The sequence below is a fragment of the Juglans microcarpa x Juglans regia genome, chromosome 4S, assembly GCF_004785595.1.
Source record: "Juglans microcarpa x Juglans regia isolate MS1-56 chromosome 4S, Jm3101_v1.0, whole genome shotgun sequence".
Classification (NCBI taxonomy): Eukaryota; Viridiplantae; Streptophyta; class Magnoliopsida; order Fagales; family Juglandaceae; genus Juglans; species Juglans microcarpa x Juglans regia.
The window spans coordinates 4,069,318-4,096,240 of NC_054601.1; the positions used below are offsets into that span (position 1 = coordinate 4,069,318).

The 26,923-nt window shown below is 31.9% G+C and overlaps 3 protein-coding genes across 3 annotated transcripts; all 3 read right to left on the minus strand.

Annotated features, from left to right (window-relative positions):
* Nucleotides 1-7,756: 7,756 nt before the first annotated feature.
* Nucleotides 7,757-9,105, minus strand: LOC121263184 (EG45-like domain containing protein). Its single transcript, XM_041166011.1, has 3 exons — nucleotides 8,931-9,105; nucleotides 8,033-8,309; nucleotides 7,757-7,904 (listed from the first exon to the last, which is right to left on the minus strand). The coding sequence occupies exons 1-3, from the start codon at nucleotides 9,040-9,042 to the stop codon at nucleotides 7,898-7,900; spliced, it is 396 nt and encodes a 131-aa protein (XP_041021945.1). The 5' UTR covers nucleotides 9,043-9,105; the 3' UTR covers nucleotides 7,757-7,897.
* A 5,495-nt stretch (nucleotides 9,106-14,600) lies between these two features.
* LOC121263183 (EG45-like domain containing protein) lies at nucleotides 14,601-16,054 on the minus strand. Its single transcript, XM_041166009.1, has 3 exons — nucleotides 15,861-16,054; nucleotides 14,984-15,260; nucleotides 14,601-14,858 (listed from the first exon to the last, which is right to left on the minus strand). The coding sequence occupies exons 1-3, from the start codon at nucleotides 15,970-15,972 to the stop codon at nucleotides 14,852-14,854; spliced, it is 396 nt and encodes a 131-aa protein (XP_041021943.1). The 5' UTR covers nucleotides 15,973-16,054; the 3' UTR covers nucleotides 14,601-14,851.
* A 5,988-nt stretch (nucleotides 16,055-22,042) lies between these two features.
* On the minus strand, nucleotides 22,043-24,724 carry LOC121262922 (RING-H2 finger protein ATL13-like). Its single transcript, XM_041165624.1, is given in 2 exon segments — nucleotides 22,043-23,460; nucleotides 23,463-24,724. Coding segments are annotated over 2 exon segments (1,482 nt in total). The 5' UTR covers nucleotides 23,833-24,724; the 3' UTR covers nucleotides 22,043-22,348.
* Nucleotides 24,725-26,923: the final 2,199 nt, after the last annotated feature.

The window sequence follows — 26,923 nt, forward strand, 5'->3', positions numbered from 1 at the left end:
CTCTTTGGAGCTATGGAATACCCTTGCTTCTATGTTTACCTCTCGGACCCAGGCAAAGGAATTTCATGTGCGCTTTCAACTCACCCATCTTTCCCAGGGTACTCAAAGTATCACAGAGTATTTCGGTAAGGTGCGTTCTCTTGCCGACACACTAGCTGCTACAGGTAATCCTTTACCTGACAAGGAATTTGTAACCTATCTAGTTACTGGCCTTGGTGACTCATATGACTCGTTTATTACTTCTATTACAACACAGTTTGATCCCATTTCTTCTCATGAGTTGTATCAACTGCTACTAGCCCATGAAAGCAGGCTCTCACACTCGGCTAATGAAAATGGAAATGGCACTGAACCATTGGTTAATTTTACCTCTGCTGGAAGTCATCCCTCTCGTGGACGTGGAGGAAGACAGGGTAGAAGTGGGCTTGGGCGATCTGGCTCGTTCTCTTGGGGTGGACGAAATTTTTCCTCCCACACTCAAGCACCTCAACAGGCTTTCCCTCGCCCAACCTGTCAAGTGTGCAACAAACAGGGTCACGTTGCCTTACAGTGTCGGTATCGCTTCGACCATTCGTATAAGCTCGATGCCCCTCCTTCCTTCTCGGCAAACTACACTTTGTCTGGATCATTCTCTGATGACTCATGGTATCTAGATTCAGCAGCTATTCACCATGTGACTAATGATCTTCACAATCTCAATTTGTCCTCAAAGCAGTACAATGGCAGTGAGCAAATTCGGGTTGGTGATGGGTCAACTTTACCAATACAGCATCTCGGTGACTCTTCCTTCTCTTCTCATAACTCTTCTTTTCTTCTTCATGATTTATTACACGTTCCTTCCATAACTAAAAATCTTGTGTCTGAATGCAAATTCTGTGTTGACAACCATTGCTTCTTTGAATTTCATGCTTCTCACTTCTCTGTGAAGGACAAACAGAGCGGGAAGACCCTCCTCACCGGACCTAGTCGTAACGGCCTCTATGTTTTTCCATCGATGTCACCATCTTCCATTTCTCCTTCTGTTCAGCTCGACGAACGCACCTCCATAACCAACTGGCATCACAGATTGGGCCATCCATCACTTAAATTAGTTTCTCATGTTCTGCGCAACAACCATTTGAAGTTTCTTCCCACTGAGTCTTCCTTCACTTGCTTAGATTGTCCCCGTGCCAAGAATCATCAATTATCATTTAGTCCTAGTCAGGCCCATTATACAAAGCCCTTACAATTACTTGTTGCTGACCTTTGGGGTCTAGCTCTTTATGTCTCTAGAAATGGTTTTAAGTATTATTTGTCTTTTGTTGATGCGTATACCCGATTTACTTGGATTTTTCCTATCAAATTTAAATCAGATGTTCTTAATATTTTTACCACATTCTTGCCTTACATTGAGCGACTGTTTAATTCTAAATTAATCACATTGCAAACGGATGGAGGAGGGGAATTTATACCTCTCACTTCATTATGTAAAAAATTTGGAATTACTCATCGTCTCTCTTGCCTTCATACACATCAGCAAAATGGTCTCATTGAATGCAAACATAGACATATTGTAGAAACCGGGCTTGCCCTCTTGGCCCACGTCTCACTTCCATTAACTTTTTGGGCCGAAGCCTTTGAGACTGCAGTCTATCTAATCAATCTGTTACCAACTCCAACTCTTAATAAAAAAAACCCTTACTTTCTTGTCCATAATCGTCCTCCTGATTATAATTTTTTGAAGGTTTTCGGGTGTGAGTGTTGGCCCAACTTGAGACCATACAACAATCATAAACTCCAATTCAGGTCCACCTCATGTCTGTTTTTGGGCTATAGCCCAAACCACAAGGGCTACCGCTGCCTTGACCTTAAAACAAATCGGACTTATATCTCTAGGGACGTCCTATTTGATGAAGATTATTTTTCCTTTTCTCAAGTGCAATCCAAGCCCAACAATTCCACTCCAACTCCTCCCATTTTCGTAGCCCCTCTTCCACTCCTTACTCCATCAATTCTTGGCCCAGGCCCAGGCCCACCTACAATCTCACAAAGTTCATCCTCAACCTCACGACCCCTCCCCCTTTTCTAATCCCTCTGTCTCTTCTCAGTCGCCTACTCTCAGTTCATCTCCTACCCATCACGCACCTGACCCCTCTCCTCTAATTCCTCCTAGGTCTTCTATTATCACTAGATCCCATACTAATTCCTTACATCCTCGCACCTTTCACAATGGCACTATACCATACCCATCCCGAAATTGCTTCATTGCTACTGTCACTGTACTCGATGCCCCATCAAGCTTTTCTGTTGCTTCAAAATGCCTCGAATGGCAACATGCCATGTCACAGGAGTTTCTTGCTCTCACTCACAACTCTACCTGGAGTCTTGTGCCGCCAGATTCAGCTGAAGATATGTTTGGGTGTCGCTGGATTTACAAGACTAAGTTGCGCGCAGATGGGTCATTGAACGAAGGAAGGCACACTTGGTTGCCAAGGGGTACCATCAGCAGCATGACATCGATTATGATGAAACATTCAGCCCAGTGGTCAAGATGCCCACCATTCGTCTGATTGTTGCCCTTGCCATTTCTCATGGATGGACTTTGAGACAGATTGATATACAGAATGCCTTTTTGCATGACCCTCTTACTGATACCGTGTACATGCAACAACCTCAGGGCTTCATTGATGCAGGTCATCCCACCTATGTCTGTAAATTGCACAAAGCAATTTATGGACTCAAGCAAGCGCCCAGGGCATGGCATGCTCAGCTGAGTTCGTGGCTTGTTGGATACGGTTTTCACTCATCCAAGGCTGATTCGTCGCTCTTCATTTACAATCAAGGTGATATCCATATTTATCTCCTTGTATATGTAGATGATATCGTCATTACTTCTTCACATACCTCTACTACAAATAAATTAATTGCTGATTTGGGTGTTGCTTTTCCCGTTAAAGACCTTGGGAAATTGTCTTTTTTTCTTGGAGTAGAGCTTGAGTATTTACCCACTGGTGTTTTGCTCTCTCAACGGAAGTACATAAAGGATCTGTTGATCCAAAGTCAGATGATACATGCTAAGCCAGTAACGTCGCCTATGGTAGCTTCTCTCAAGTTGTCCATTCTTGATTCTCCTGATGTTGGTGACCCTCATCAATATCGTAGTATTGTTGGTGCTTTGCAGTATTTATCATTAACTAGGCTAGATATTTCTTTCTCGGTTAATAAGGTGTGCCAGTTTATGCACAACCCGAAAATGCCTCACTGGACTGTAGTAAAACGCATCCTGAGGTATCTCAAGCATAGAATTAATCTTGGCCTTTTCTTCTCTTCAAGTTCCTTTTTTCAGTTGCAAGCATACTCTAATGCTGATTGGGTGGGTTGTCCAGACGACCGTCGTTCCACTAGTGGCTATAGTATCTTCCTTAGCAGAAATATGATCTCATGGAGCTCGAAAAAGCAGCATACTGTAGCACATTCCAGCACAGAAGCAGCGTACAAGGCTCTTGCTTCTTCCGCTGCCGAAGTCATCTGGGTCCAAACCTTAATTTCTGAACTTGGTCTTCACTTATTGAAGGCTCCAATATAATGGTGTGACAATATTATGGTGTGACAATATTGGAGCAACTTACTTGGCTGCAAACCCTGTGTATCACTCAAGAACAAAGCACATGGAAGTTGATTTTCACTTCATCAGAGATCGGGTTGCTGCTAAGAGTCTGACTATTTCTTTCATTAGTTCTAAAGATCAAATTGTGGATGTTTTTACTAAGCCTTTAGTTTCTGACAAATTTTTTCAATTTCGGTCGAGTCTCAATGTGTTAGATACCCATTTAGACTCGAGGGGGCGTATTAAGCTAGATGATAATTGTATAGAAAATAAGAATACTCTAGAAAGTACCGCAGAGAAAGTCTCTGCTGTTATGTAACCGTTTTTCATTCTCTCCCTCTTGTATAAATATCTAGTTATCTGTAAATGAAATACAGGAAAAAATATTCCTCATTCTCAGACTCTATTACACATGAAGGCCAAAGTCAAGCTACAAGTTGTCTACCTCTCACAACCATTACAAGTCACTTAGATATAACATACAGAAGTGGAAAATGATGAATTTAGATTCCATCTGTATATTTAATTTTTCATAGTCCTTAGTAAATATTTCCTCAATGAGCTGTATTCTGTTTTAGGAAGATTCTTTCTGTTAGGATGTCAAAATAGGATGTGCATATAAGGCCACTTCTTATGCCTTCCATTTCATTCAATTCTCTGTAATGCATAGTACATTTTTTCCAGCCCTTTCTTGCATCATGCTCTCTGCATCTTAGTATTCTTCTCCTTCTTATTTTGTTCCTTACAGGTACTGTTAATCTATTTTTTAAATAAAACAAAGTTGGGACCATAAACATAACAAATGTCATTACAAGAAAAACCATTTTTTGCATCTAAAGTTTTTCTTTTCCTCGTCCAAGCTCAAATCAACGAGAAATGGCATCATTTGTGGTGATTCGTGTGGGCATTGTGCAGAATGGGTTTCTCGAAGATGGTTCACAATCAGGTATCAATTTTTCTATTTCATTTATATCTCTCTATGGATTGTATATGAAATTAAGGATTCGTGCAAAGGACAGGGAGAGTATTGATACTCTAGGGTTTGTGATCTCTCTCTGTTTCCACATGATATTTTGATCCTATAGTCGTCTTGGCTAATTCCTAGTAACATTTCATGTGCTTTATATTGTAGAAATTTGTGTTTATAAAAAACGTATAAATGAACTAGAAGTGGATAGCAAAGTGGAGCACGGGTAAGTAGGCTTTGTGTGACCAATAGGACTAGGTTTTCTTAGATGATTGCGGAGAAGACTTGATACCTGGACAACACAAGTCATACAAGGGCAAGATAATGCAACCCAATAATTGCAAGAACAAGAGTTGGATTCATTTTAGTTTTTTTTTTTTTAATTATTTAGTTGAGTTTTTAGAATGAATATTTTGCACAAAACTAAGAAGTAAGAAGTATGACTTTGAAGAAAAATTTGAGAAAATAAAATCACTTATGCATGGATTAATTGTAAATGAGAAAATAAAATCACTTGTCCATGAAGATGGGTTTGTTAGAATTGTAGTTATTATGTTTTTTGTTTTAACTTGTTTTTGAAGTGCTTTGGTCTATCCTTGAGTTTTAGGCATTTTATTTAATGTCTATGGTAATTTGGTATTTGTCAACATAGGTTTCTATGTCCCTGCAACTCTGCAAATGAAAAACTAACCACTCTGAAGTTTGCACAGAATGCCATACTAATCCAGAACAATGTCTCTACATCATGCAAATTATACTTATTCTCCATGTTATGGAAACTGATCTTTCCTTGATTTATAGTTTACAGGTTTACAGCTGCAAGTTGAGAAATTCTAGTATTTCCTCTAAGTACCATGTCGATTTTTAGCTTTAGTACTTGAGGATTGAAGAATCAGATCCTCTAACTAATTGCATACTTAGAATATAATGTAATTGCTTAGAATATAAAGCTAGTACTTTGTGTAATTGCTTTATGGATTGTAATATAATATAAGATGCTTGATTTTTTTAATATATTTTGTTTCAATACTACTTCTTTTATTTTGTAACAAACTAATTTCGGCAATATTTACTCGTTGGAAAAAGTCTTTTGGTCACTAATACTAATTTGCAGCAACAAATATTGCCAAAAATACTTATTTGCTACCAAACAAATTTGGCAAAATCAAAGCAACGGTTATTTTGTTGTCGCAAATAATTGGTGGCGATTTATGCCGCTGCAAATACTTATTTGCGACACTAAAATCGCAATAAACACATACTTCAACGATGGCTTTTTGCGGCAGAACATCCTACTAGTTGTGGCGACTATTTGCAGGCAATTATGAAGCGATGCAATAGATAGCTTTGAAACGCATTATTACCATCCCCTAGCGGCGGAAATTAATGGACGTAAAAAAATTTTTTTGGCACATTTAGTACATGCCAATGGCCAAATATTTTCTTTTGTCGTTTATTTTTTAAAGCATAAATGGTGAAAGAAACCTTTTATTTGGCAACTAATACTGGAAAATACTTTAATTGCAGCGAACCTTATTAATTAATTAGCTCGCGAATTAATTAATAAAGGATGATCACTTATATGTAATATTATTTAAAGTTGTAGAGTAGTCTATCCTGTCTCGGAGGCCTTACTAGTAGACTTGGACCAATTGATATTTACAGGTCAATAAAAGCTTAATTGTCCACTCCCATCGTGATGACAATTGAAAGTTTTGGGAGCCACCTCGATATTATCAATACGAAACTTCAACATCTAGCCACCTCGATAAATATAATATTTTAAAATGAAATATTATACATCAATTATTATTAATTTTCACACCTCATATTTTTAATTTTTTATAAAGTGTGAGATTATTTTTTATAATGTGATTATATAATTTTTTATAATTAATAAATAGTCACTGATGAAAAGAATTTTTCTATTTCAAAATATAACGTTTGCACGCGTATATAATTTACACAAATATTTGAAGGCTTGATAATCTTTTTAGGGGAGAGTTTTTACTTGCCAAACAAAACAAAATGAATCCCTTAAGTATTAATATTGGTCTATACATATGTATATACAAAGTTATATTTATATAATATGATCCTAAAATCTTTCATATTGATTTATTCATATCTAAATATTTAACTATTTATGAACAATTCTTATCCAAATTTAGATATCTACTATTCACCCTACAAATTATATTTTAATCATTATTTATCTCTCTTCCCACTCTCTCTTACAATCTTTTACTTTTCTCCATCCTTCAACAACACAACAAATCTTCACTTGTACATTCATTTTATTATTATAATATATTATATATATTTTTTCATTTTATTATATTTTTAATATAATATATAAAAAAATTATATTTTTTATTATTACAGTTGTATTATTAATATCAAATGTATATAGTGGATGCTAATTACAAAATATATATAAAAAAATTGATTTTAACAAAAAATTAATAATAATAAAATAATAATATTTTATTATTATTTTGTTTAAAATATGCATAAATCAATAAAAAAATTTTATTTGAATGATAAAATAAATATTTAAAAGAGATGATTTTATATATGTACATGCATTAATATTCTTAATGATTCAAATCGAGTAATTTTCTTTACTCGCCATTTAAAATCTCGTACGTTTGATTGGACTGGCTCGAAGTTCTACGTACCTTATATTTGTCTTGAACCTTCCTTATATTATTATTATTATTTTTTCCATTCGAGGGTACTACGACGTTAGATTATCAAATTAATTAAGTTAACAAATAGATGTAAGGATATTATATTAAATTATATTAAATTATGTCAATTTATAAATTTTAATTTTATATTTATTTTTTTATGCCTAATATTTCTATAATTATTTTTATTAGTAACCAGGCCATGCAGATAAATTTCATACCAGGTTTTGTCGCTTTACACCTCACATATTATGCCCAAGTACATATATATATATATATATATATATATATATATATATATCTGCGTATACAAATCACATCATGTATATCTGCGTATACCCGATCAGTACGTACGATATGAAAGCAAAAGACTACTAAGGCCTGCCCATTTTGCATTGAAGCTTACATACATATGCATATTTCAACATCAACTTGGCATCGTATTTGATACATACAAGTTTCAACGTGTTGCTTATTTCATTAATGTTACCATATATATATATATATATATATATATATATATATAACTTGTCACGTACGCTGGAAACAAAGAAGTACTCCATCACGATCGAGCTAGCTGCACGCAGCTTATTTCAATACTATCATATATAAACTCGTTATTAGGAGGCCATAGTACTGATCGATATATCTTCAAACCCTGAAAATCACAAATAAAAAGAAAAACATGAATGATGAATTAATTATTACATGCTTTTGATATTTAATGCACATTAACAAATAGAAGTAGTACTAAATTAATGTGCGATTTCATGGATTCAGACTTACTGAGTATATTCAATTCTGATTTTTCCGGCATCAGGATTAGCTATTGCAGAGAAAGCTTCTTGAGAGAGATCGATGGTTCCCTGACATCCTGATGGACAGTAATCGACGATTTTAACCACAACGCTCGTACCCGTGCAAGGTTGTGGTACACCCTGATTTGTTGCTCCGATGCATCTGACTCTATAACTTCTCCCACAGGCCGCCCGATTCTCCCATATTGCATCGCTTGCAGCAGCTATCATGACACCATCGTTTTGAAATCCGTAGCACGAAGAGGCTGCAGTAGTCAACGATAATAATTAATTGTTGAAACTCATGAAAGGTTCTTATAATTAAATCTGATCACATAATTGGAGTTTGATGCATGCAGCAGGGCAGTACATAGCATTTGTCCGCCCCATTTGAAATTGAGCATGCTAATTTGCATGCATCACACTAGCTAGAATGATTTCATGCATATTCAAGAGTAGTTTACTAATTTGATTTAGATGAATTTGAGCACATGAAGAAAATAAAGATTTCTAACTTGATGGGATTTGAGTTAAGTTGAATTATTAAGAAATCTAATTAATTTTTTCTTAATTTCAGTGAATCTCACATTGTTAGAAAAAAAGAACATGATAGTGCTTAAAAATAAAAAGAATTATAATTACAAGGCGATGCAAAGAATACGTATATTCTCAACATTATTGATATAACAAATATTGATTGGAAAGAAAAGTTTAAAAAGTAAGAACTCTTTACATCGAAAATATGTCCACTTTAAAAATTTGAAAGATATAGATAAAGTATGATATAAAAGCTCATAAGATATATATATATAAATATATATATATATATATACACGTACACATTGGTCGATGTTAATTAATAGATACATATAAATGGATATACTCACGAACATAAGGAGGAGTGTAGAAAGTAGCGGTCCCCTCTGCAGCATTTGCCACTAACGTGAGAGTACATATGGTAATGGACACCATGATCAAAGCACGAATACCCAACCCCATCTTTTTCCCTATCAAAAACTACACGATGCGTCTATTACACTTCTACTTCTTTGATGCAAAAGATGTAGAGATTATGACCCCAATTTATAGAGTAATATAAGAAGACTAATTGGTATATTTTTCTACACTAATAAATAAATAATATATGGTTATGTGAGAATACCTCACGCTTTATAAAATAATTGTCGTGAAATGTAAAATAATAAATAGTAACCGATCAGAACAAATTTGCTGTATATTTTCTGTCTTTCTTATTGGCTCAAAGGTACGTACAATAATTTTATATTATTTCACTTGGAACTACCTTAATTTCTTGTCGTCTCAAATTAACGTGAAAAATCGTCAGGGCGGCTATGCCTTCTAGCCTAGCCTCACAACATCACATCATCGTCATCATTTGATAGTTATCTCAATACAAGTTTTAAATAGGGAAAATGCTAGGATCCTGTTGGTAGCTCCGTTCCAAATTTTTTCAGTTTTTTTTTTTTAATTTAGTAATTAAGAAAATGTTATTTAATAATATTATAATTTTTTTTAAATATTTAAAAATATTAGAAAAATGATACGAAAATAAACAAACTTAAAATGGACTGCTGAACTTTGATAGCAAGAGCTCCTAAGGATAGGTGGAAACCCACCATTTAAATAAATTAATGATAGTTAATTGAGAAGTGATTTTAACTCATCTCTTAATTAAAACAAAACTTAATTTTGTGTACGGCTTTTATAAAAGATTTTATTAAAAAATAATAATTTTTATATACTTTTTAAAATAAAATCTACAATTTTATAAAAATTTATCTAAAATTTATCTATTTAAAATTTGTAAAAATCATTTTTCATCCAACTATATCTATAAATTTCGAGAACAGCTAGGATTGGAAAGGGCAGACAAGATCACTAGGAATATTAGAGGTTGCGTTGAATTTTTTTTTTTTTTTTTTTTCCTTCCAATTTTTGGACAACAATGGGAAGTGAGAACAAATTGCCGTGCTCGTGAGGGGGTCCCATTATGGCCAGTTCATGAAATATACCGAATAATATTCTTCAATTAATATTATAAGCGACAATGTCAAGGTGCCTATCAAATATGCCGGCTACCAAATATATTGATTAGTATAAATGAAATTTTTTTTTTTATTTTCCTTTTTTTTAAATATTTTTTAAACATCTTTAATCATTAAGAACAAAATAAAATATATATAAATTTACTAATAATCACTTCTTTAATTATTAAAAATAAAAATAAAAATAACATATATGAGTGGACACATTTGATAGACATATTTGATAACCATACTATCATTTTCCTATTACAGATTAATTAGTCTTGACCGGAATATTGCGTGAAAAATAAACCAAAACAATTTAAAATGGAAAAATACGTACTATGTTTATTGTCCCAAGTTCTTGATGTATTTTCAATTTTTTAACAGGGTGTTAACTTTGAATGCTTTCGTTACATTTATGATACTTATTTGTTTGTTTGTTTGTATGTTTGTTTCGTTGCATTCCGATTCTAACTTCCTAACTCTGCTGTGTTTGTCGTTATGTTTATATTTTCTGGATAAGAAGGGTCCTGACTTTGATTCGTGTTGGTTAAATTGGGATCCTATCGTTACATTTATCAAATAGTTATCTTTCTCTCCTTTTTAATTAGTAATGCTAGATAAAGTCTTAATATATACAACTCTCACATATTTTTTTAAAAAAAAATCCACCACCCTAAAAATATAATTTTTTCATACGTTTTTAAATTTATCTATTTTTTTTTCAAAATTCATGATAACGAGACTTGCACACTGTACAAATAATTTATCCTATTTAATCCCTCATTTGTGTGCAAAAGTAAGTATATATATGCAAAATGAGAAGTAGTATTTATCATTCTTTTCTTATTACTTGACCTAACAATTAACCTTAATTAAGTAAGTAATAGAAACATTAAAATGTAGAATTGGACCGACCAAGTCAGTCTTGAGCATTCCTATTTTTTTTCCATTAGATTAGGCATGAGTTAGGTAGCTGTTGTGGAAGAAAGCCTGATCTAGAGAAGGATATATCGATGGTGCTTTTGTCTTTTGACTTATGATCACTTTACCCCAAAAGTCGCTTAACGTGAAAATATATTTTTTATCTCAATCTATAGTACATACCGACATGAATTGCATTATCCTAAAAAGAAAAAAAAATACAAATCCTATAGTATTTATATGAGAAAGTATTACAACTATAAAAAAATTTTACAAAAATAAATATAGAAATTAATATAGTTTCATATGATATAATATATCTATTTTATAATAAAAAAAATTATAATATGATATATCATATCAAATCACGTTAATTTATAAATTTATTTTTATAAAATTTCTTTAAGATTAAAATATTTCTCATGAGTCATTTGTATAAGTAGTTAATATCTTTGCCGTTGCCTTTGACTTTGACTATACGGATAGGAATGATTCGAGGTTGAAGATGGGCCAATCACAGGCCTATACTGGTTTGAGCACAACTAGGCCTCATTTTTCCTAACAAGAAAGGTGGGCCGAGATATGGATCTCACACAAAAATTAAAAAAGAAAAAAAAAAAATGAATGATACGAGCATGGTTGGAAAGAGACCCACCTGCCCCATTATGGTGTCTTCCACATAATAAAGGCCTACTTATCAGATCTGTTTCTCAGGTCAGTCCACAGACCTATATCTTATTTCCTTCCATATAGTTTTGAAAACCAACCAACTATCAAGTCTTCTATACACTAAATTATTATTTTACTTTTATCTTATTATATAAGATATAACATATTTATTACTATTGAATGATTTTTTATTAGATGATAAAAAATTATCCAATAATGATTAATATGTTACATCTTATATAATGAAATGAAAATGAAAATAAGATGAGTCTATAGAATATAACTTTCTTTGTATAGATAATATGATAATTATAATATATTATATAATTAAAATTAATTATATATATATCAGTTTTAATTAACTAGGAATGATATAATAGGACGTGAGTATCACATATCTATATTATAAAATTGCATAATGATTATTCTATAGATTTTACTTTTTTTCCATTTGATGGTAACAATTGCGCACCTTCATCAAGTACCTATGTGTATTCATTGACGGTGATTTAGCAAAAATATGTTAAAAAATAAATGTGAAATGATATAGACATCATAATTGCACAACTTGTTAACGTAATATTATTATCCATAACAATTATAAGACAAATTCATTTTTTTCGATATACATTTATTGATATGTCATATTTTGAAGAGAAGTGCTAAAATCACAAATAAATCTTATAAAAGTGAACCCGCAAATTGACATGATTTTATATAATATGTTAAATTTATTTTACAATAAAAATAATTTTACAATCTAACGTATTATATCAAATCGCATCAATTTGTAAAAAATAGTTAAAACATCACTCTATTTTGAATGGTTGCTCATCATTGACCATTGTTCTCCTTAACTTTACGTATGTAACATTACTAACACCATCTTAATTCCTCAAATTGTCTATTTTAGTTTTTCTTACAAAGCCATCACCAGTTCACAACTATTGGTACGCCGGTCTACGCAATTTTCCCGCATCATTAAAGTCAAAACTAATGATTCAAATAACTCCAAACACTTGGGGATTTAAATCTTCCCGGAGATAAAGTTAAACCAAGTCATAAAACAATAAACTCAGACATTAAATCATGTCAATTTATAAAAAATAGTTAAAACATTTCTCTATTTTACATGGTTGCTCATCGTTGACCATTCTTCTCCTTAAATTCACGTATGTAACATTACTAACACCATCATTTTGATTCTCCAAATCCTCTATTTAAGTTTCTCCAACAAAGCCATCACCATCTCACAACTACTACTACGCTGATTTACGCATTTCTACTGCATCATCAAAGCCAAAACTAATGATGCAAATAATCCCAATGGTAAAAGCTGGCCGGCATACTAGCACTATTCTAAGAATAAATATGGATAGAGATTCTCTCCCATTTTCTATCCCACAAATATCATATATAATTAAACAGAGATAGATAATCTACAAGACGGGAATCCAGAACATATTTCTCCATTTTTTCTCTTCAGAAGAATTTTTTTACGTATTTCCTGTCTTCCTTGTCGGCTCAAAGGTACGTACAATAATTTTATATTCTTTCACTTGGAACTACCTTAATTTCTTGTGGTCTCAAATGAACGTGCAAAATTGTCATGAGGGCGGCATATGCCTTCTAGCCTCACAAGATGTGTCATGAGGGAGGCATATGCCTTCTAGCCTCACAACATCACATCAGCATCATCGTCGGAATTTTCCTCCTTGTCCACTGTACTTAATATAGATAGCTTTGAGACGAATTATTACCATCCCCTAGAGGCGAAAATTAATGGACGCAAAAAAAAAAAAAAAAAAAAAAAAAAAAAAAAAAATTGTTTTGGCACATTTAGTACATCCCAAAGCCAAAATATTTTCTTCTGTCGTTTATTTTTAAAAGCATAAATGGTGAAAGAAACCTTTTATTTAGTAACTAGTACTGGAAAATCCTTTAATTGCAGCGAACCTTATTAATTAATTAGCTCGCGAATTAATTAATAAAGGATAATCACTTATATGTAATATTATTAAAGTTGTAGAGTAGTCTATCCTTTCTCGGAGGCCTTAGTAGAAGACTTGGACCAATTAATATTTACAGGTCAATAAAAGCTTAATTGTCCACTCCCATCGTGATGACAATTGAAAGTTTTGGGAGCCACCTCGATATTATCAATACGAAACTTCAACATCTAGCCACCTCGATAAATATAATATTTTAAAGTGGAATATTATACATCAATTATTATTAATTTTTATATCTTACATTTTTAATTTTTTTATAAAATGTGAGATTTTTTTCATAGTATGATTATATAATTTTTTATAATTAATAAATAGTAACTGATAAAAAGAATTTTTCTATCCCAAAATATAACGTTTGCACGCGTATATAATTTACACAAATATTTGAAGGCTTGATAATCTTTTTTAGGGGAGAGTTTTTGCTTGCCAAACAAAACAAAAATGAATCCCTTGTTACTGATTCAAATCGAGTAATCCATTTAAAATCTCGTACGTTTGATTGGGCTGGCTCGAAGTACTACGTACCTTATATTTGTCTTGAACCTTCCTTATATTAATTAAGTTTTTTTTTTTTTTTTGGTCATTCGAAGGGGTACTACGACCTTAGATTATCAAATTAATTAAGTTTACAAATAGATGTAAGGATATTATATTAAATTATATTAAATTACGTTAACTTATAAATGATTTTTATGCCTAATATTTCTATAATTATTTTTATTAGTAACCAGGCCATGCAGATAAATTTCATACCAGAATTTTGTCGCTTTACAACTCACATATTATGCCCAAGTACATACATACATATATATATATATCCGATTACAAATCACACATCATGCATATATGTGTATACCCGAGCAGTACGTACGATATGAAAACAAAAGACTAGTAAGGCCGCCCATTTTGCATTGAAGCTTACATACATATGCATATTTCAACATCAACTTGGCATCATATTTGATACATACAAGTTTCGACGTGTTGCTTATTTCATTAATGTTACCATATATATATATATATATATATAACTTGTCACGTACGCTTGAAACAAAGAAGTACTCCATCACGATCGAGCTAGCTGCATGCAGCTTATTTCAATACTATCATATATAAACTCGTTATTAGGAGGCCATAATACTGATCTATACATCTTCAAACCCTGAAAATCACAAATAAAAAGAAAAGCAATGACGAATTAATTATTACATGCTTTTGATATTTAATGCACGTTAACAAACAGAAGTAGTACTAAATTAATGTGCAATTTCATGGATCGAGATTTACTGAGTATATTCAATTCTGATTTTTCCGGCATCAGGATTAGCTATTGCAGAGAAAGCTTCTTGAGAGAGATCGATGGTTCCCTGACATCCTGGTGGACAATAATCGACGATTTTAACCACAACGCTCGTACCCTTGCAAGGTTGTGGTACACCCTGATTTGTTGCTCCGATGCATCTGACTCTATAATTTCTCCCACAAGCTGCTCGATTCCCCCATATTGCATCGCTTGCCGCAGCTATCATGACACCATTGTTTTGAAATCCATAGCACGAAGAGGCTGCAGTAGTCAACGATAGTAATTAATTGTTGAAACTCATGAAAGGTTTTTATAATTAAATCTGATCACGTAATTGGAGTTTGATGCATGCAACATGGCAGTACATAGCATTTGCCTGCCCCATTTGAAATTGAGCATGCTAATTTGCATGCATCACACTAGCTAGATTGATTTCATGCGTATTCAAGAGTAGTTTACTAATTTGATTTAGATGAATTTGAGTACATGTAGAAAATAAAGATTTCTAACTTGATGGGATTTGAGTTATGTTGAATTATTAAGAAATTTAATTAAATTTTTCTTAATTTCAGTGAATCTCACATTATTAGAAAAAAGAAATATAATAGTTCATAAAAATAAAAAAAGAATTATATTTACAAGTCGATGCAAAGAATACGTATATTCTTAACATTATTGACATGATAGATATTGATTGGAAAGAAAAGTTTAAAAGTAAGAATTTTTTTTATCGAAAATATGTCCCCTTTAAAAATTTGAAAGATATAGATAAAGTATAATATAAAAAGCTATAAGATATATATATATATACACACATGCGTCGATGTTAATTAATAGATACATATAAATAGATATACTCACGGACATAAGGAGGGGTGTAGAAAGTAGCAGTCCCCTCTGCAGCATTTGCCACTGACGTGAGAGTACACATGGTAATGGACACCATGATCAAAGCACGAATACCCAACCCCATCTTTTTTCCCTATCAAAAACTACACGATGAGTCTATGACACTTCTACTTTTTTGATGCAAAAGAAGTAGAAATAATGCCTCCAATTTATAGAGCAATATAAGAAGATAATTTGGTATATTTTTCTACACTAATAAATAAATAATATGTGGTTTCCCCGTCTTCCTTATCGCCACAAAGGTACGTACAGTAATTTTATATTCTCTCACTTGGAACTACGTACCTTAATTTCTTGTGGTCTCTAGTCAAATGAACGTGCAAAATTGTCAGGGCGGCGTACGTCATGCCTTCTAGCCTCACAACATCACATCATCGTCATCGGAATTTTCCTCCCTTATCCACTGTACTTAATTATATATATATATATATGAGTAACGTATATATAAATTTTAAATAGATAAATTTTGTATATATTTTTTTAAAAAAATAATTTTTTTTCATATTTTTTTAAGACAGAATTTATATCTTTATAAAAATTTACATGAAAATTATCTATTTAAAATTTATACAAATTATTTTTCATCCAGCTATACCTATGGATTTAGAGAACAACTATGATCGGAAAGGAATAAGATCAGCAGTAATAAGAGCACTCTCAATGACTTTTCTATTATACAAAAAATATAAATAATTTGAAAATTTGTTCTAAAAATGATCTTCATCCGATTATGTAAAATGATTTGTAAAATATATTTAGCTACAGTATCCTACTATATGTAGCAGGTATTATTCATCCTGTAAAAATTTTTTTATTATTGATATTTCATTTACTCCTTATTTTTATTTAATTTGATTTTTATCATATATATAAGTAAATTCTTTTTATTATTCATCATTTAAAACACATATATTTCATTTTCTTCTAAAAAATATTTTGAAATTATTTTTAAACCAATTTTTTCATATTTGATTTTATTTTTAATTTTTATGTGGCTTATATATTTTTGTTTTACATGTATAGGACTGAATTATTTTACATTGTATATAAAAATAAATTACGAATATAAAAAAATATATGGATATTGTAAATTTATTAATAGAAATAAAATATTTAAAAAGAATAAAAAAAAAATATTTAAATGATATAGAGAAAAAATAGATAAGCTGATGGATAACATATTATAAAAGTCAGTTTGTAAAATAGAAAAAGTAAGTTTTGATAATATATTTTAAAAGATAAGATAAAAAAAATTTATTGAAAGTGCTCTAATAGAAGTTGCGTTGATTTTTTTATTTTTATTTTTCAAAATTTTTACCACAATGGGAAGTGAGAACAAATTGCCGTGCTCGTGAGGGGCTCCCATTATGGCCAGTTCATGGAATATACCGAATTATATTCTTCAATTAATATTATAAACGACAAAGCTAAGTTACCTATAAACGTGTCCACAAAATATTCACATTAATATAAATGAGTTCTTTAATTTTTATTTTCATTTTTAAGTTTTTTTTAAACATTCTTAACCATTAAGAATAAAATAAAAAAAATATATATATAAATTCACTAATTATCACTACCTTAATTATTAAAAATATATATATATATATGAGTGGACACATTTAATAGATATATTTGACAATCATACTATCATATTCCTATTTCAAATTAATTAGTCTTGACCGGAATCCATAAAAATCAAACCAGAACAAAATAAAATGGAAAAATACGTACTTTTTTTATGGTCCCAACTTCGTGATGTATTTCCAATTTTGTCGTGCTTATTAATAGGGTGTTAACTTTGAATGTTTTCGTTACGTTTATGATACTTATTTGTCTGTTTGTTTCATTGCATTCCGATTCTAACTTCCTAACTTTGTTATGTTTAATTATTTTCTGGATGAGTAGGGTCCTGATGACTTTGATTGTAGTACTTTCTCACATGAATTATCCTTATAATTAGTTTTGGTTAAATTGGGATCCTATCGTTACATTTATCAAATTGTTATCTTTCTCTTCTTTAACTAGTAATGCCAGATAAAGTTTTAAGATACACAACTCTCGCTCATTTAAAAAAAAAAAGATCTACCATATAAAAAAAAATAAAAAATAAAAAATAAAATTCATGTATTTTTAAATTTGTCTATTTTTTCAAAATTCATGATCAATAAGACTTGCACACTCTATGATTGTATAAATAATTTCTCCAATTTAATCCCTCATTTTTGTGCAAAAGAAAGTAATATTTATCATTCTTTTCTTACTTCTTGACCTAACAATTAACCTTAATTAATTAAGTAATAGAAACATTAAAATGTAGAATTGGACCGACCAAGTAAGTCTTGAGCAATCCTATTTTTTCCATTAGGTTAGGCATGAGTTAGCTAGCTGTTGTGGAAGAAGGCCTGATCTAGAGAAAGATATATTGATTGTCCTTTTGTCTTTTGACTCATGATCACTTTAGCCCAAAAGTCGCTTAAGGTGAAATATATTCTTTATCTCAATATATAGTACATACCAACATGAATTGCATTATATCTCTAAAGAGAGAAAAAAATGCAAATCCTATGGTATTTATATGAGAAAGTAATACAATTATAAAGACATCTTATAAAAATAAATACAGAAATTAATATAATTTCATATAATATGTTAAATCTATTTATAATAAAAGAAATTTTATAATTTAATATATTACATTAAATTATGTCAATTTATAAATTTATTTTTATAAAAAAATTTTATGATTAAAATATTTCTCATTGAGTCATTTATATAAGTAGTTAGTCCCTTCGCCTTTGCCTTTCGGCTTTGACTTTGACTATGCGGGTAGGAATGATTCGAGGTTGAAGCAACGCCAATCACAGGCCTATCCGAGTTTGAGCACAACTGGGCCTCATTTTTCCTAACAAGAAAGGTGGGCCGAGATATGATCTCACCCAAAAATTAAAATAAAATAATTACAAAAAAATACAAAAGAAAGAATGATACGAACATGGTTGGAAAGAGACCCACCAGCCACATTATGGTGTCTTCCACATAATAAAAGGCCTACTTATCAATCCGTTTGTCAGGTCAGTCCACAGACCTATATCTTACTTCTTCCATATAGTTTTGAAAACCTACTTGAAATTATTCAAGTATTTCTGTAATACAGTAAAAATATCTATCAATTTATTCAATAAATTATTTAGTATTCAAGTATGTAATTAATTTAATTAAACAATAACAATAAATAAATAAATTACATAACACTAAGATTGGTATCGAAGAAAAACTTTTTAAAGAACTCTTTAAAGGTAAAACCCTACGAGGCAGCCAAATCCAGAAAAGTCAATCTTATTATTTGAAAATCAATTACAAGTATTTATTAATTACAAAACCTTTGCAACTTGACTCTGTTACTTACCCAGACAAACGACCAGTTTGTCTTCTACCGCAGTAGCAGCCAGAACCTCTGGCGATCTTCAAATATTATCTTTCCTCCTAGAATTTTAGGAGCTAAAATCCAATCACACTATCCTCCATGTTCGAAGCACGATCACACTCAAAAAGAGATTACAAATATAAAAATTCACTAAAGAATTTTCTCACCAAACAATACACTAGAAAGTGCTCTAGAAAATACGTAGATCTGAATCTCTATAGATCCTAACCAATATGATCCCCTAAATAAACAATCTGAAAATCAATTCTAATTGTTGTAGGATTCTGCTGATGGAATAAATCTGATAAGAGTTTCAAGTGTAACAGGAATCTACTGACGAAAGAACTCTGCTGACAGACTGCTAACAGCCAGCGCTAAAGCTTTATTAGATAACTGCTTTATATAACTTCTTGATAGTTTAAAATTCTTTTTGCTTGATATCTTCTTTTTGAATCTTTTATCCAGATCACTTGATATCTCCTATCTTTTTGAACATTCAATCTTGATCAAAAGTCTTTTAAACCTTTATCTATTCAACCACTTATCTTCGAATTCAAATACTCATAGATAAAGATAAAGACAAATCTTTATCTATTAATCTATTTATCTTTGAATGTAAATATTCATATATAAAGATAAAGATAAATTACGTTCATCTAATAATTCAAATAGGTCATAACCATCTAATCCTAGCCAACAAACTTTTACATCAACACTACCAACGATCAAGCGTTCTCGAAATGAAAAATTCTATACATCACATTATTATTTTATTTTTATCTTACTATATAAGATGTGACATATTTATCACTATTGAATGATTTTTTATTGGACGATTATTTATCATTCAATAATGATAAATATGTTATATCTTTATCATTAATATATAGATAATGTGATAATTATAATATATTATATAATTATAATTAATTATATAAATATTGGTTTTAATTAACTTGGCATCATATAATAGGACGTGAGTATCACGTATCTATATTATAAAATTGTATAATAATTACTCTATAGATTTTACTTTTTTCCATTTTATGGTAACAATTGCGCACCCTTATCAAGTACCTATGTGTATTCATTGACGGTGATTTAACAAAAGCGAAATTTTATTTATAGTCTTTAAGTGGAGACGGCATGTACAAATTTTTTATTAAATGAGAAAAAAATATTATTTTAAGAGAGATAATTTTGTAATTTTTTAAAAAATTTAAAGTTAAAATTATTTAGGCTTACATTACAGTCCCTATTTGAGAACTATACCTAGCATTGTTCTTTTATAAAAGTAAACTCTAAATTAATATAACTTCATATAATATGTTAAATTTATTTTATAATAAAAATAATTTAATAATCTAATGTATTATATCAAATTACGTCAATTTGTAAAAAATAGTTAAAACATCTCTCTATTTCGAATGGTTGTTTATCGTTGACTATTGTTCTCCTTAACTTTACGTACGTAACATTACTAACACCATCTTGATTCCCCAAATTGTCTACTTAAGTTTCTCCAACAAAGCCATCACCAACTCACAACTTCTACTACGTCGGTCTACGCATTTTTGCCGCATCATCAAAGCTAAACCTAATGACGTAGATAACCTCAAACACTTGCGAGAGTTAAATATTTACGGGGATAAAGTTAAGCCGAGTCATACATCAACAAACCCATGAATTGGCAAAGAAATGCAAGAAAGTGAAAATTGAAAAGGGCTTTGTGGGTATTCGAAGCCGGCAACATACTTGGCATGTATGAGTAATAAAAGTAATGGTACTATGCGGTCTTATTTTGTCTCTCATTTATGTATTTAATTTTACTTTTAATTTTTTTTATTTACTAATTAAAGAAGTGGCTATTAATTTATTAGTATATCTTTTATTTTTTAAAAATATTTAAATATGTTAAAAATATATATAAATAAAATAAAATATAAAATTTATATTAATGGACACGCCCAATAATCAAAACTGACTGGGACACTAGCACTACCCTAGGAATAAATATGGATAGAGATTCTCTCCAATTTTCTGTCCCACAAGTACTATCTATAATTAAATAGAGATAGACACAACATGTAAACTTCAAAACAGGAATCCAGAACATATTTCTCCATTTTTTCTCTTCAGACCAAGGCACATGAGAACGGGTTAGGTGCCATGAATTGAACCAGACAGCAGCTTCCAACTGTTTCTGTGACATTATTAACATTAGCCATTAATACATATATGTTGTAGTCCCTCCACCATCCATACGCTCCAATCTTTACAGATTAAATGCAGCAGCCTGTAACCAAAACGACCTTCCTCGGCAATTCCTACTAATGAAAGAGTGACTCGTGTTCACTACGAATTTGAATTTCACCCGCTTGCATTTATAATGCAACTCAACAACCATGTATATACTATATAGGACCCAACTACTTTCAAGTTTCTGTCACAAGTATTATATGTAAATTGTTGCGTTAAATTTCTGAGATTTTTTTTCTGCTTGGGATGAAAGAATGAAGGTGGTATGAAGCTCACAACTTTATACATTAAAACAGAAGGACGGAGACTTCTATCACCATTAAAGAATGTCGACAAGTATTTCCTAGTTATTCCACAATTATAGAAAATACTTACAAAAAGTTGGTGTGTTCAACAGAGGAACTCAAAGAACAGATACAATACAACAATGGTGGAGACAAATAATTCTAAATAGAACTGAAAGAATACTTTAAAAAAAAATTATTATTTGCACACTTTTCGTGGCAGAGACTTATTGAAAATGCTAGCATTTTTTGTTTCTGAGTTTGGCAGAATATTAAAAAAAAAAAAAAAAAAAAATTATCAGTGAAATGCAGGGAGTCTTGTGTCCAGTTCAGTACTTCAGATCTCTTTACACGCTTGAAATCTCTTCTTTCTATTCTCAACTGCAGATGTTCTAATTATACCTTCCATGATTAGGCAATCAAATTTAAATTAATCTAAGAAAGAAGATCGAAGAAGAAATAGAACGAAACTAGACATTTGATGCCGAGGACGAGTGAACGACCTTGTTTTGTTTGCCCGTGAGCCAGAGCAATGTCCGCCTTGCAAAAGATGGTACCTTTGCTTGAGAATCCAAATTGTTACAGCTCTGCCTTTCCTCGTGACAACACAATTCATTCCCTCCATTCTCGCGCCTCCCAATGTTAATCTCAGAAATACTCCTCCTTGCACCCCCATCTCCATTCTTGGCCTTCAAATCTTCTTCGGCTACAACACTCCGGTGCACCGGAAACCGGAACGAGACCGCCCGCCTCGATGCATCAGCTGATGCACTCTGCTTCTCCTTCTTCCCTCGGAGCCAAATCTTTGAAACAGAGAAGCTCTCTCTTTTGCTCCTTCCAATAGCACTTCCATTGCCGTTGGCATTGCTGTTAAGATTAGGATCCCGGTATGCTTCAAAATTTCCAATTGCTTCAAACCCGTTGAATTTGAATTCTCTTCTGGATTCACAGTCACATTCAGACATTGCTAGCCTGTGGCCGGGCGTTAATGGCAAAGAAAGCTTCTTGCTTGATTGCTTCTTCACTGGGGTTTTAATGGGTACTTGCAACGAAGAATTCTCATCCATTACATACTCAAACGAACCCATTGAGAAACATCTTCTTGCATCCACGTTGTTGTTGCTACTACCTTCACCTCCATCCACATTCCTGAACTTTCCAAGCTTAACAGGCACTACTTTTTCCTTTGAATTCACCGTCACGGTTGGTCTGGGATCATCTTTTGCACCCAAATCACCAGATTTATGCGATAAATCGATGCGTGCGGACCCAAATTCAGTGACACAATGCGAACCCAGACGAGGATCGGTTCTTCCAACTGAACTGGTTCTGCCAGGAGCAGCCTCTGGGATAATCTCTCTTGAGCTCTCACTTCCAGATTCAAGAACAAGTACAATGGGTGAGCAGTTGCGATTTGGAGAGAAATCAGGGAGCAAGCTAGCTCTACAAAGTGGGCAAGTGGAGTGAGACAAGAGCCATGTGTCAATGCATTCCATGTGAAAGGCGTGGCTGCATTTTGGCAACAACCTGAGCTTGTCTTCGGGCTCAAATTCACAGAGGCAGACAGCGCAGTCAAAGGGTTCTTCAACCCTATAATGGCTTTGTAATGGAAGATAGGGAGGGTGTCTATGAAGGACTGGTCAACCCCAGCATCATGGAGGTGGAAGAGTTGCTGCAATTGCCCTTGAAAAGCCGTCACACTCTCCAAATCATCTGGGTCTCTATTTTGGGGTCTCCTGAGGAATCTAACAAGAAGGTGAAGCAAACCAGAAACAAAGAAGATGATGGCAAGAATTATAATGATGAGCAGTATGCTTGGACTGACCTTGTTGTTCAATCTGAAGATATCAGATTGAAGAGTGGGTGGTGGGGGTGGGGGTGGCTGAGAAAGGAGATATGATTGTGTGGGAGGAGCAAAGTTTCGTTCTTTGATTTCGAGGAACAACCGTTCCATATTTTCTAAAGAAAGAACACGAAAAACTCACCCAAAAATACCAATTTCAGAACGAATCATTAAATATGAAGAGTTTCATGCAGTACCACCAACAAACAAATCCAAGACCAAATGGAGAAGCCCTAAAGAGTAATACTTCAACGGATTAGTTCACCTCAATCCTTTTTTTTCTCTTGCTGGAGAGAGAGAGAGAGAGAGAGAGAGAGAGCCAGGAAGAGACAGAAAGAGGCCTGGAGAGAGAATTCATTGAATTCAATGGGAGTTTTAGAGGGTAGAAATAAATGGTGCCAGAAGGTGAGATTTCGAAAGGAGTAACCACAAATCAATCCACAGAGCCAACAAAAATAATAATATTAATAACGAGAATACGACTTATTAGCTACAAATTATAGACCGTAAATCCCATTGATTGGATAAACAAAAAAAAGAAAGGAACAAAATGGGGTGACTTTACTGGTTTGTTTTCATGAAATGGGCTATTCTGTTTGACTTCAAAGTAACCCTTGCATCAACCTCGATGCCCATTTAATATCTCAAGAACAAAAAAGCAGTCTTCGGAACATATTTTATTTTTTTATTCCACGTTTCGAAATGTGAACTCAAATGAGTCTGCTTTTTTCCCTCTTTTTAAACATTTCTTCTCACCCTGATCACACTTCTCGGTTCTTCTATTCCACTTCTAAATTCTTATCTGTGAAGTCGGTACCGAGGAATAAGGATCATCAATCCCTCTCCTGGGCAGGACAAAAAATGGGTGGAAGTCACCAATTAAGTTTAGAGAGAGAGAGAGAGAGAGAGAGAGAGATGGAGTATTTGGAAAGAGTAGAAACCGATGCTTCGAGTATATATGGATTTTGTTTGCAATTGAAAAGTGAGGAAGTTCTCTGGAGTTTGTATCCCATATCCTTGGAAGTGGTCAGTGGAACACTTTCCTCACCTTTCTCTCATGGATTTTTATATAAGAAATTTTGGTTGCTGCTTAAAGAGGAGTCACAGGTCAGTGCTAGAAGAAGAGGTCTCCACCTTCTGTCGCCCTGTGATAACATGCTACTGGCTTTTATTAACTTTAATATTAGAGGATACAAATTGAGCATTGATGATTAAAAAAGCTGCTAATGTAAAATTGGTAGAATTACTCCCTGCCTCATTTCCCAAAAAAATACTCCCAAAATTCTTTTTGGAAACAAAATGAAAGGCCTACGTAACATAATTTCTTTGTTTTTGCTAAGATATAAAATAAAAAATAAAAAATAAAATCTATCTATTCTCATCAATTTAAACTTTTAAAACAAGTGGTGATTTCACATAGTATCAGATTAAAAGTATTGAGTTCGAACCCTGATTCTACATTCTATCATATTTAATTAAATATTCTACATGTTGGATTACCCATTGAGAGAGAGTCTGGCCTACACGTAAGAGAGAGTATTAAAATATAAAACAAAAATAACATCTACATCCTTCCATCAGCTCTAACTTTTAAAACAAGTGATGATTTCACAATTTTCTGAAGTTTGAGACATACAAAGTCCACAGACATAAATTCAACCCTATTAGTGGACAAACAAACGCAAGGTAAGGTGTTAGGATCTACTATAGAGCTTAGAATCTAGAAGACAATTACTGGACAAAAATCTTTTAGCTGCTCTCAAAATACTTCTGGCAGGTTTGGGACTAGAGCTGAGCACTGAGGGAGGTCGAATCTGACCTCCGACTCCGACTCCGAGACATACAAAATTCGCTCCGACTTCGACTCCGACTTGTCGGAGCGGAGTTGGACTTTTTTGATTTTGATTTTTGTCTTTTTTAACTTCATATTTGACCCACTTTTTTAAAAAAAAAAAATTCTGAACTTTCAAATTTTAATTTTCTCAACATTACAATCTAAACTAATTAAACTTTTGATTATAACAAAAAATACAACTAAATAAAACAAGTAACATACTAACTTTTGATTAAACTTTTGCTATAGTGATTTTAATTTAGTATAACTATATAATAGTATTAGTATAAATATTATACTAACTATATCACTAATAGTATTAGTATACTAATACTAGTATATCACTATAGTTAATAGTACCCTATAGTAATATAACTATATTAGTATTAGTTATAGTGATTTAAATTTTAGTATAACTATATTAGTATAAGTTATAGTGATTTAGTATAGTTATAATACTATAAGTTATAACTATAGTCTATATTAGTATTAGTATTAGTTATAGTGATTAGCATAATTATATATTAGTATTTGCTATAGTGATTTTAATTTAATATAACTATATAATAGTATTAGTATAAATATTATACTAACTATATCACTGATTGTATTAGTCCACTAATGTCTAATACTAGTATATCACTATAGTTAATAGTATCATATAGTAATATAGTATTAGTAATTAATACTATAGTGATTTATATAGTAATTTATATATAGGCTTAAAGTGGTTTACTAATTTATATATAGTAATTAATACTATTAGTAATTTATATGAATAATACTTTAGTTATTATACATTAGTATTATATGTTATTATAAATTTATAGATTAATGTTTATCCATTAGTATTACAATATTACATGTTGATGTTATTATGCATCTTAGTGTTTATAATATATTATATATACATTAGTATTACATGCTATTATATTTATACATTAGTAATTTAGTGTTACATGGTAGTAATATTGTAAATTTGTAATAGTATGATATTTACATATAGTCATATACTAAACTATTATTAGTCAATTTAGTCTATATATTATAGTATAACTATATTATTTAACTATTATATTATTGAGTTTAACTAATTATATAAGATATAGTTGTATAAAATTTAAATAATTAATATATAGAAAAACACATCTTTTTATGAAATATGTATAAAACGGAGGTGGAGGCGGAGTCGGATGGTCGGAGTCAGATCTGGGCGGAGCCGGAGTCGGTTCATCAATGACTCCGACTTCGACTTCCAAGAGAAAAAAACCTCCGACTCTGACTTCGACAAGTCGGAGCCGGCGCGGAGTCAGATTTAGAGTTGGATTGTCAGATTTTTGCTCCGCCCTATTTGGGACATGGGATGAG

Excerpts from the sequence above, each read along its gene's own strand:
- LOC121263184 (XM_041166011.1), bottom strand. The coding sequence starts at position 9,042 with ATGGGGTTGGGTATTCGTGCTTTGATCATGGTGTCCATTACCATATGT. Across the intron at positions 8,310-8,930 it reads CTACACTCCTCCTTATGTTC|CCTCTTCGTGCTACGGATTT; the intron begins GTGAGTATATCC and ends TGACTACTGCAG.
- LOC121263183 (XM_041166009.1), bottom strand. The coding sequence starts at position 15,972 with ATGGGGTTGGGTATTCGTGCTTTGATCATGGTGTCCATTACCATGTGT. Across the intron at positions 15,261-15,860 it reads CTACACCCCTCCTTATGTCC|CCTCTTCGTGCTATGGATTT; the intron begins GTGAGTATATCT and ends TGACTACTGCAG.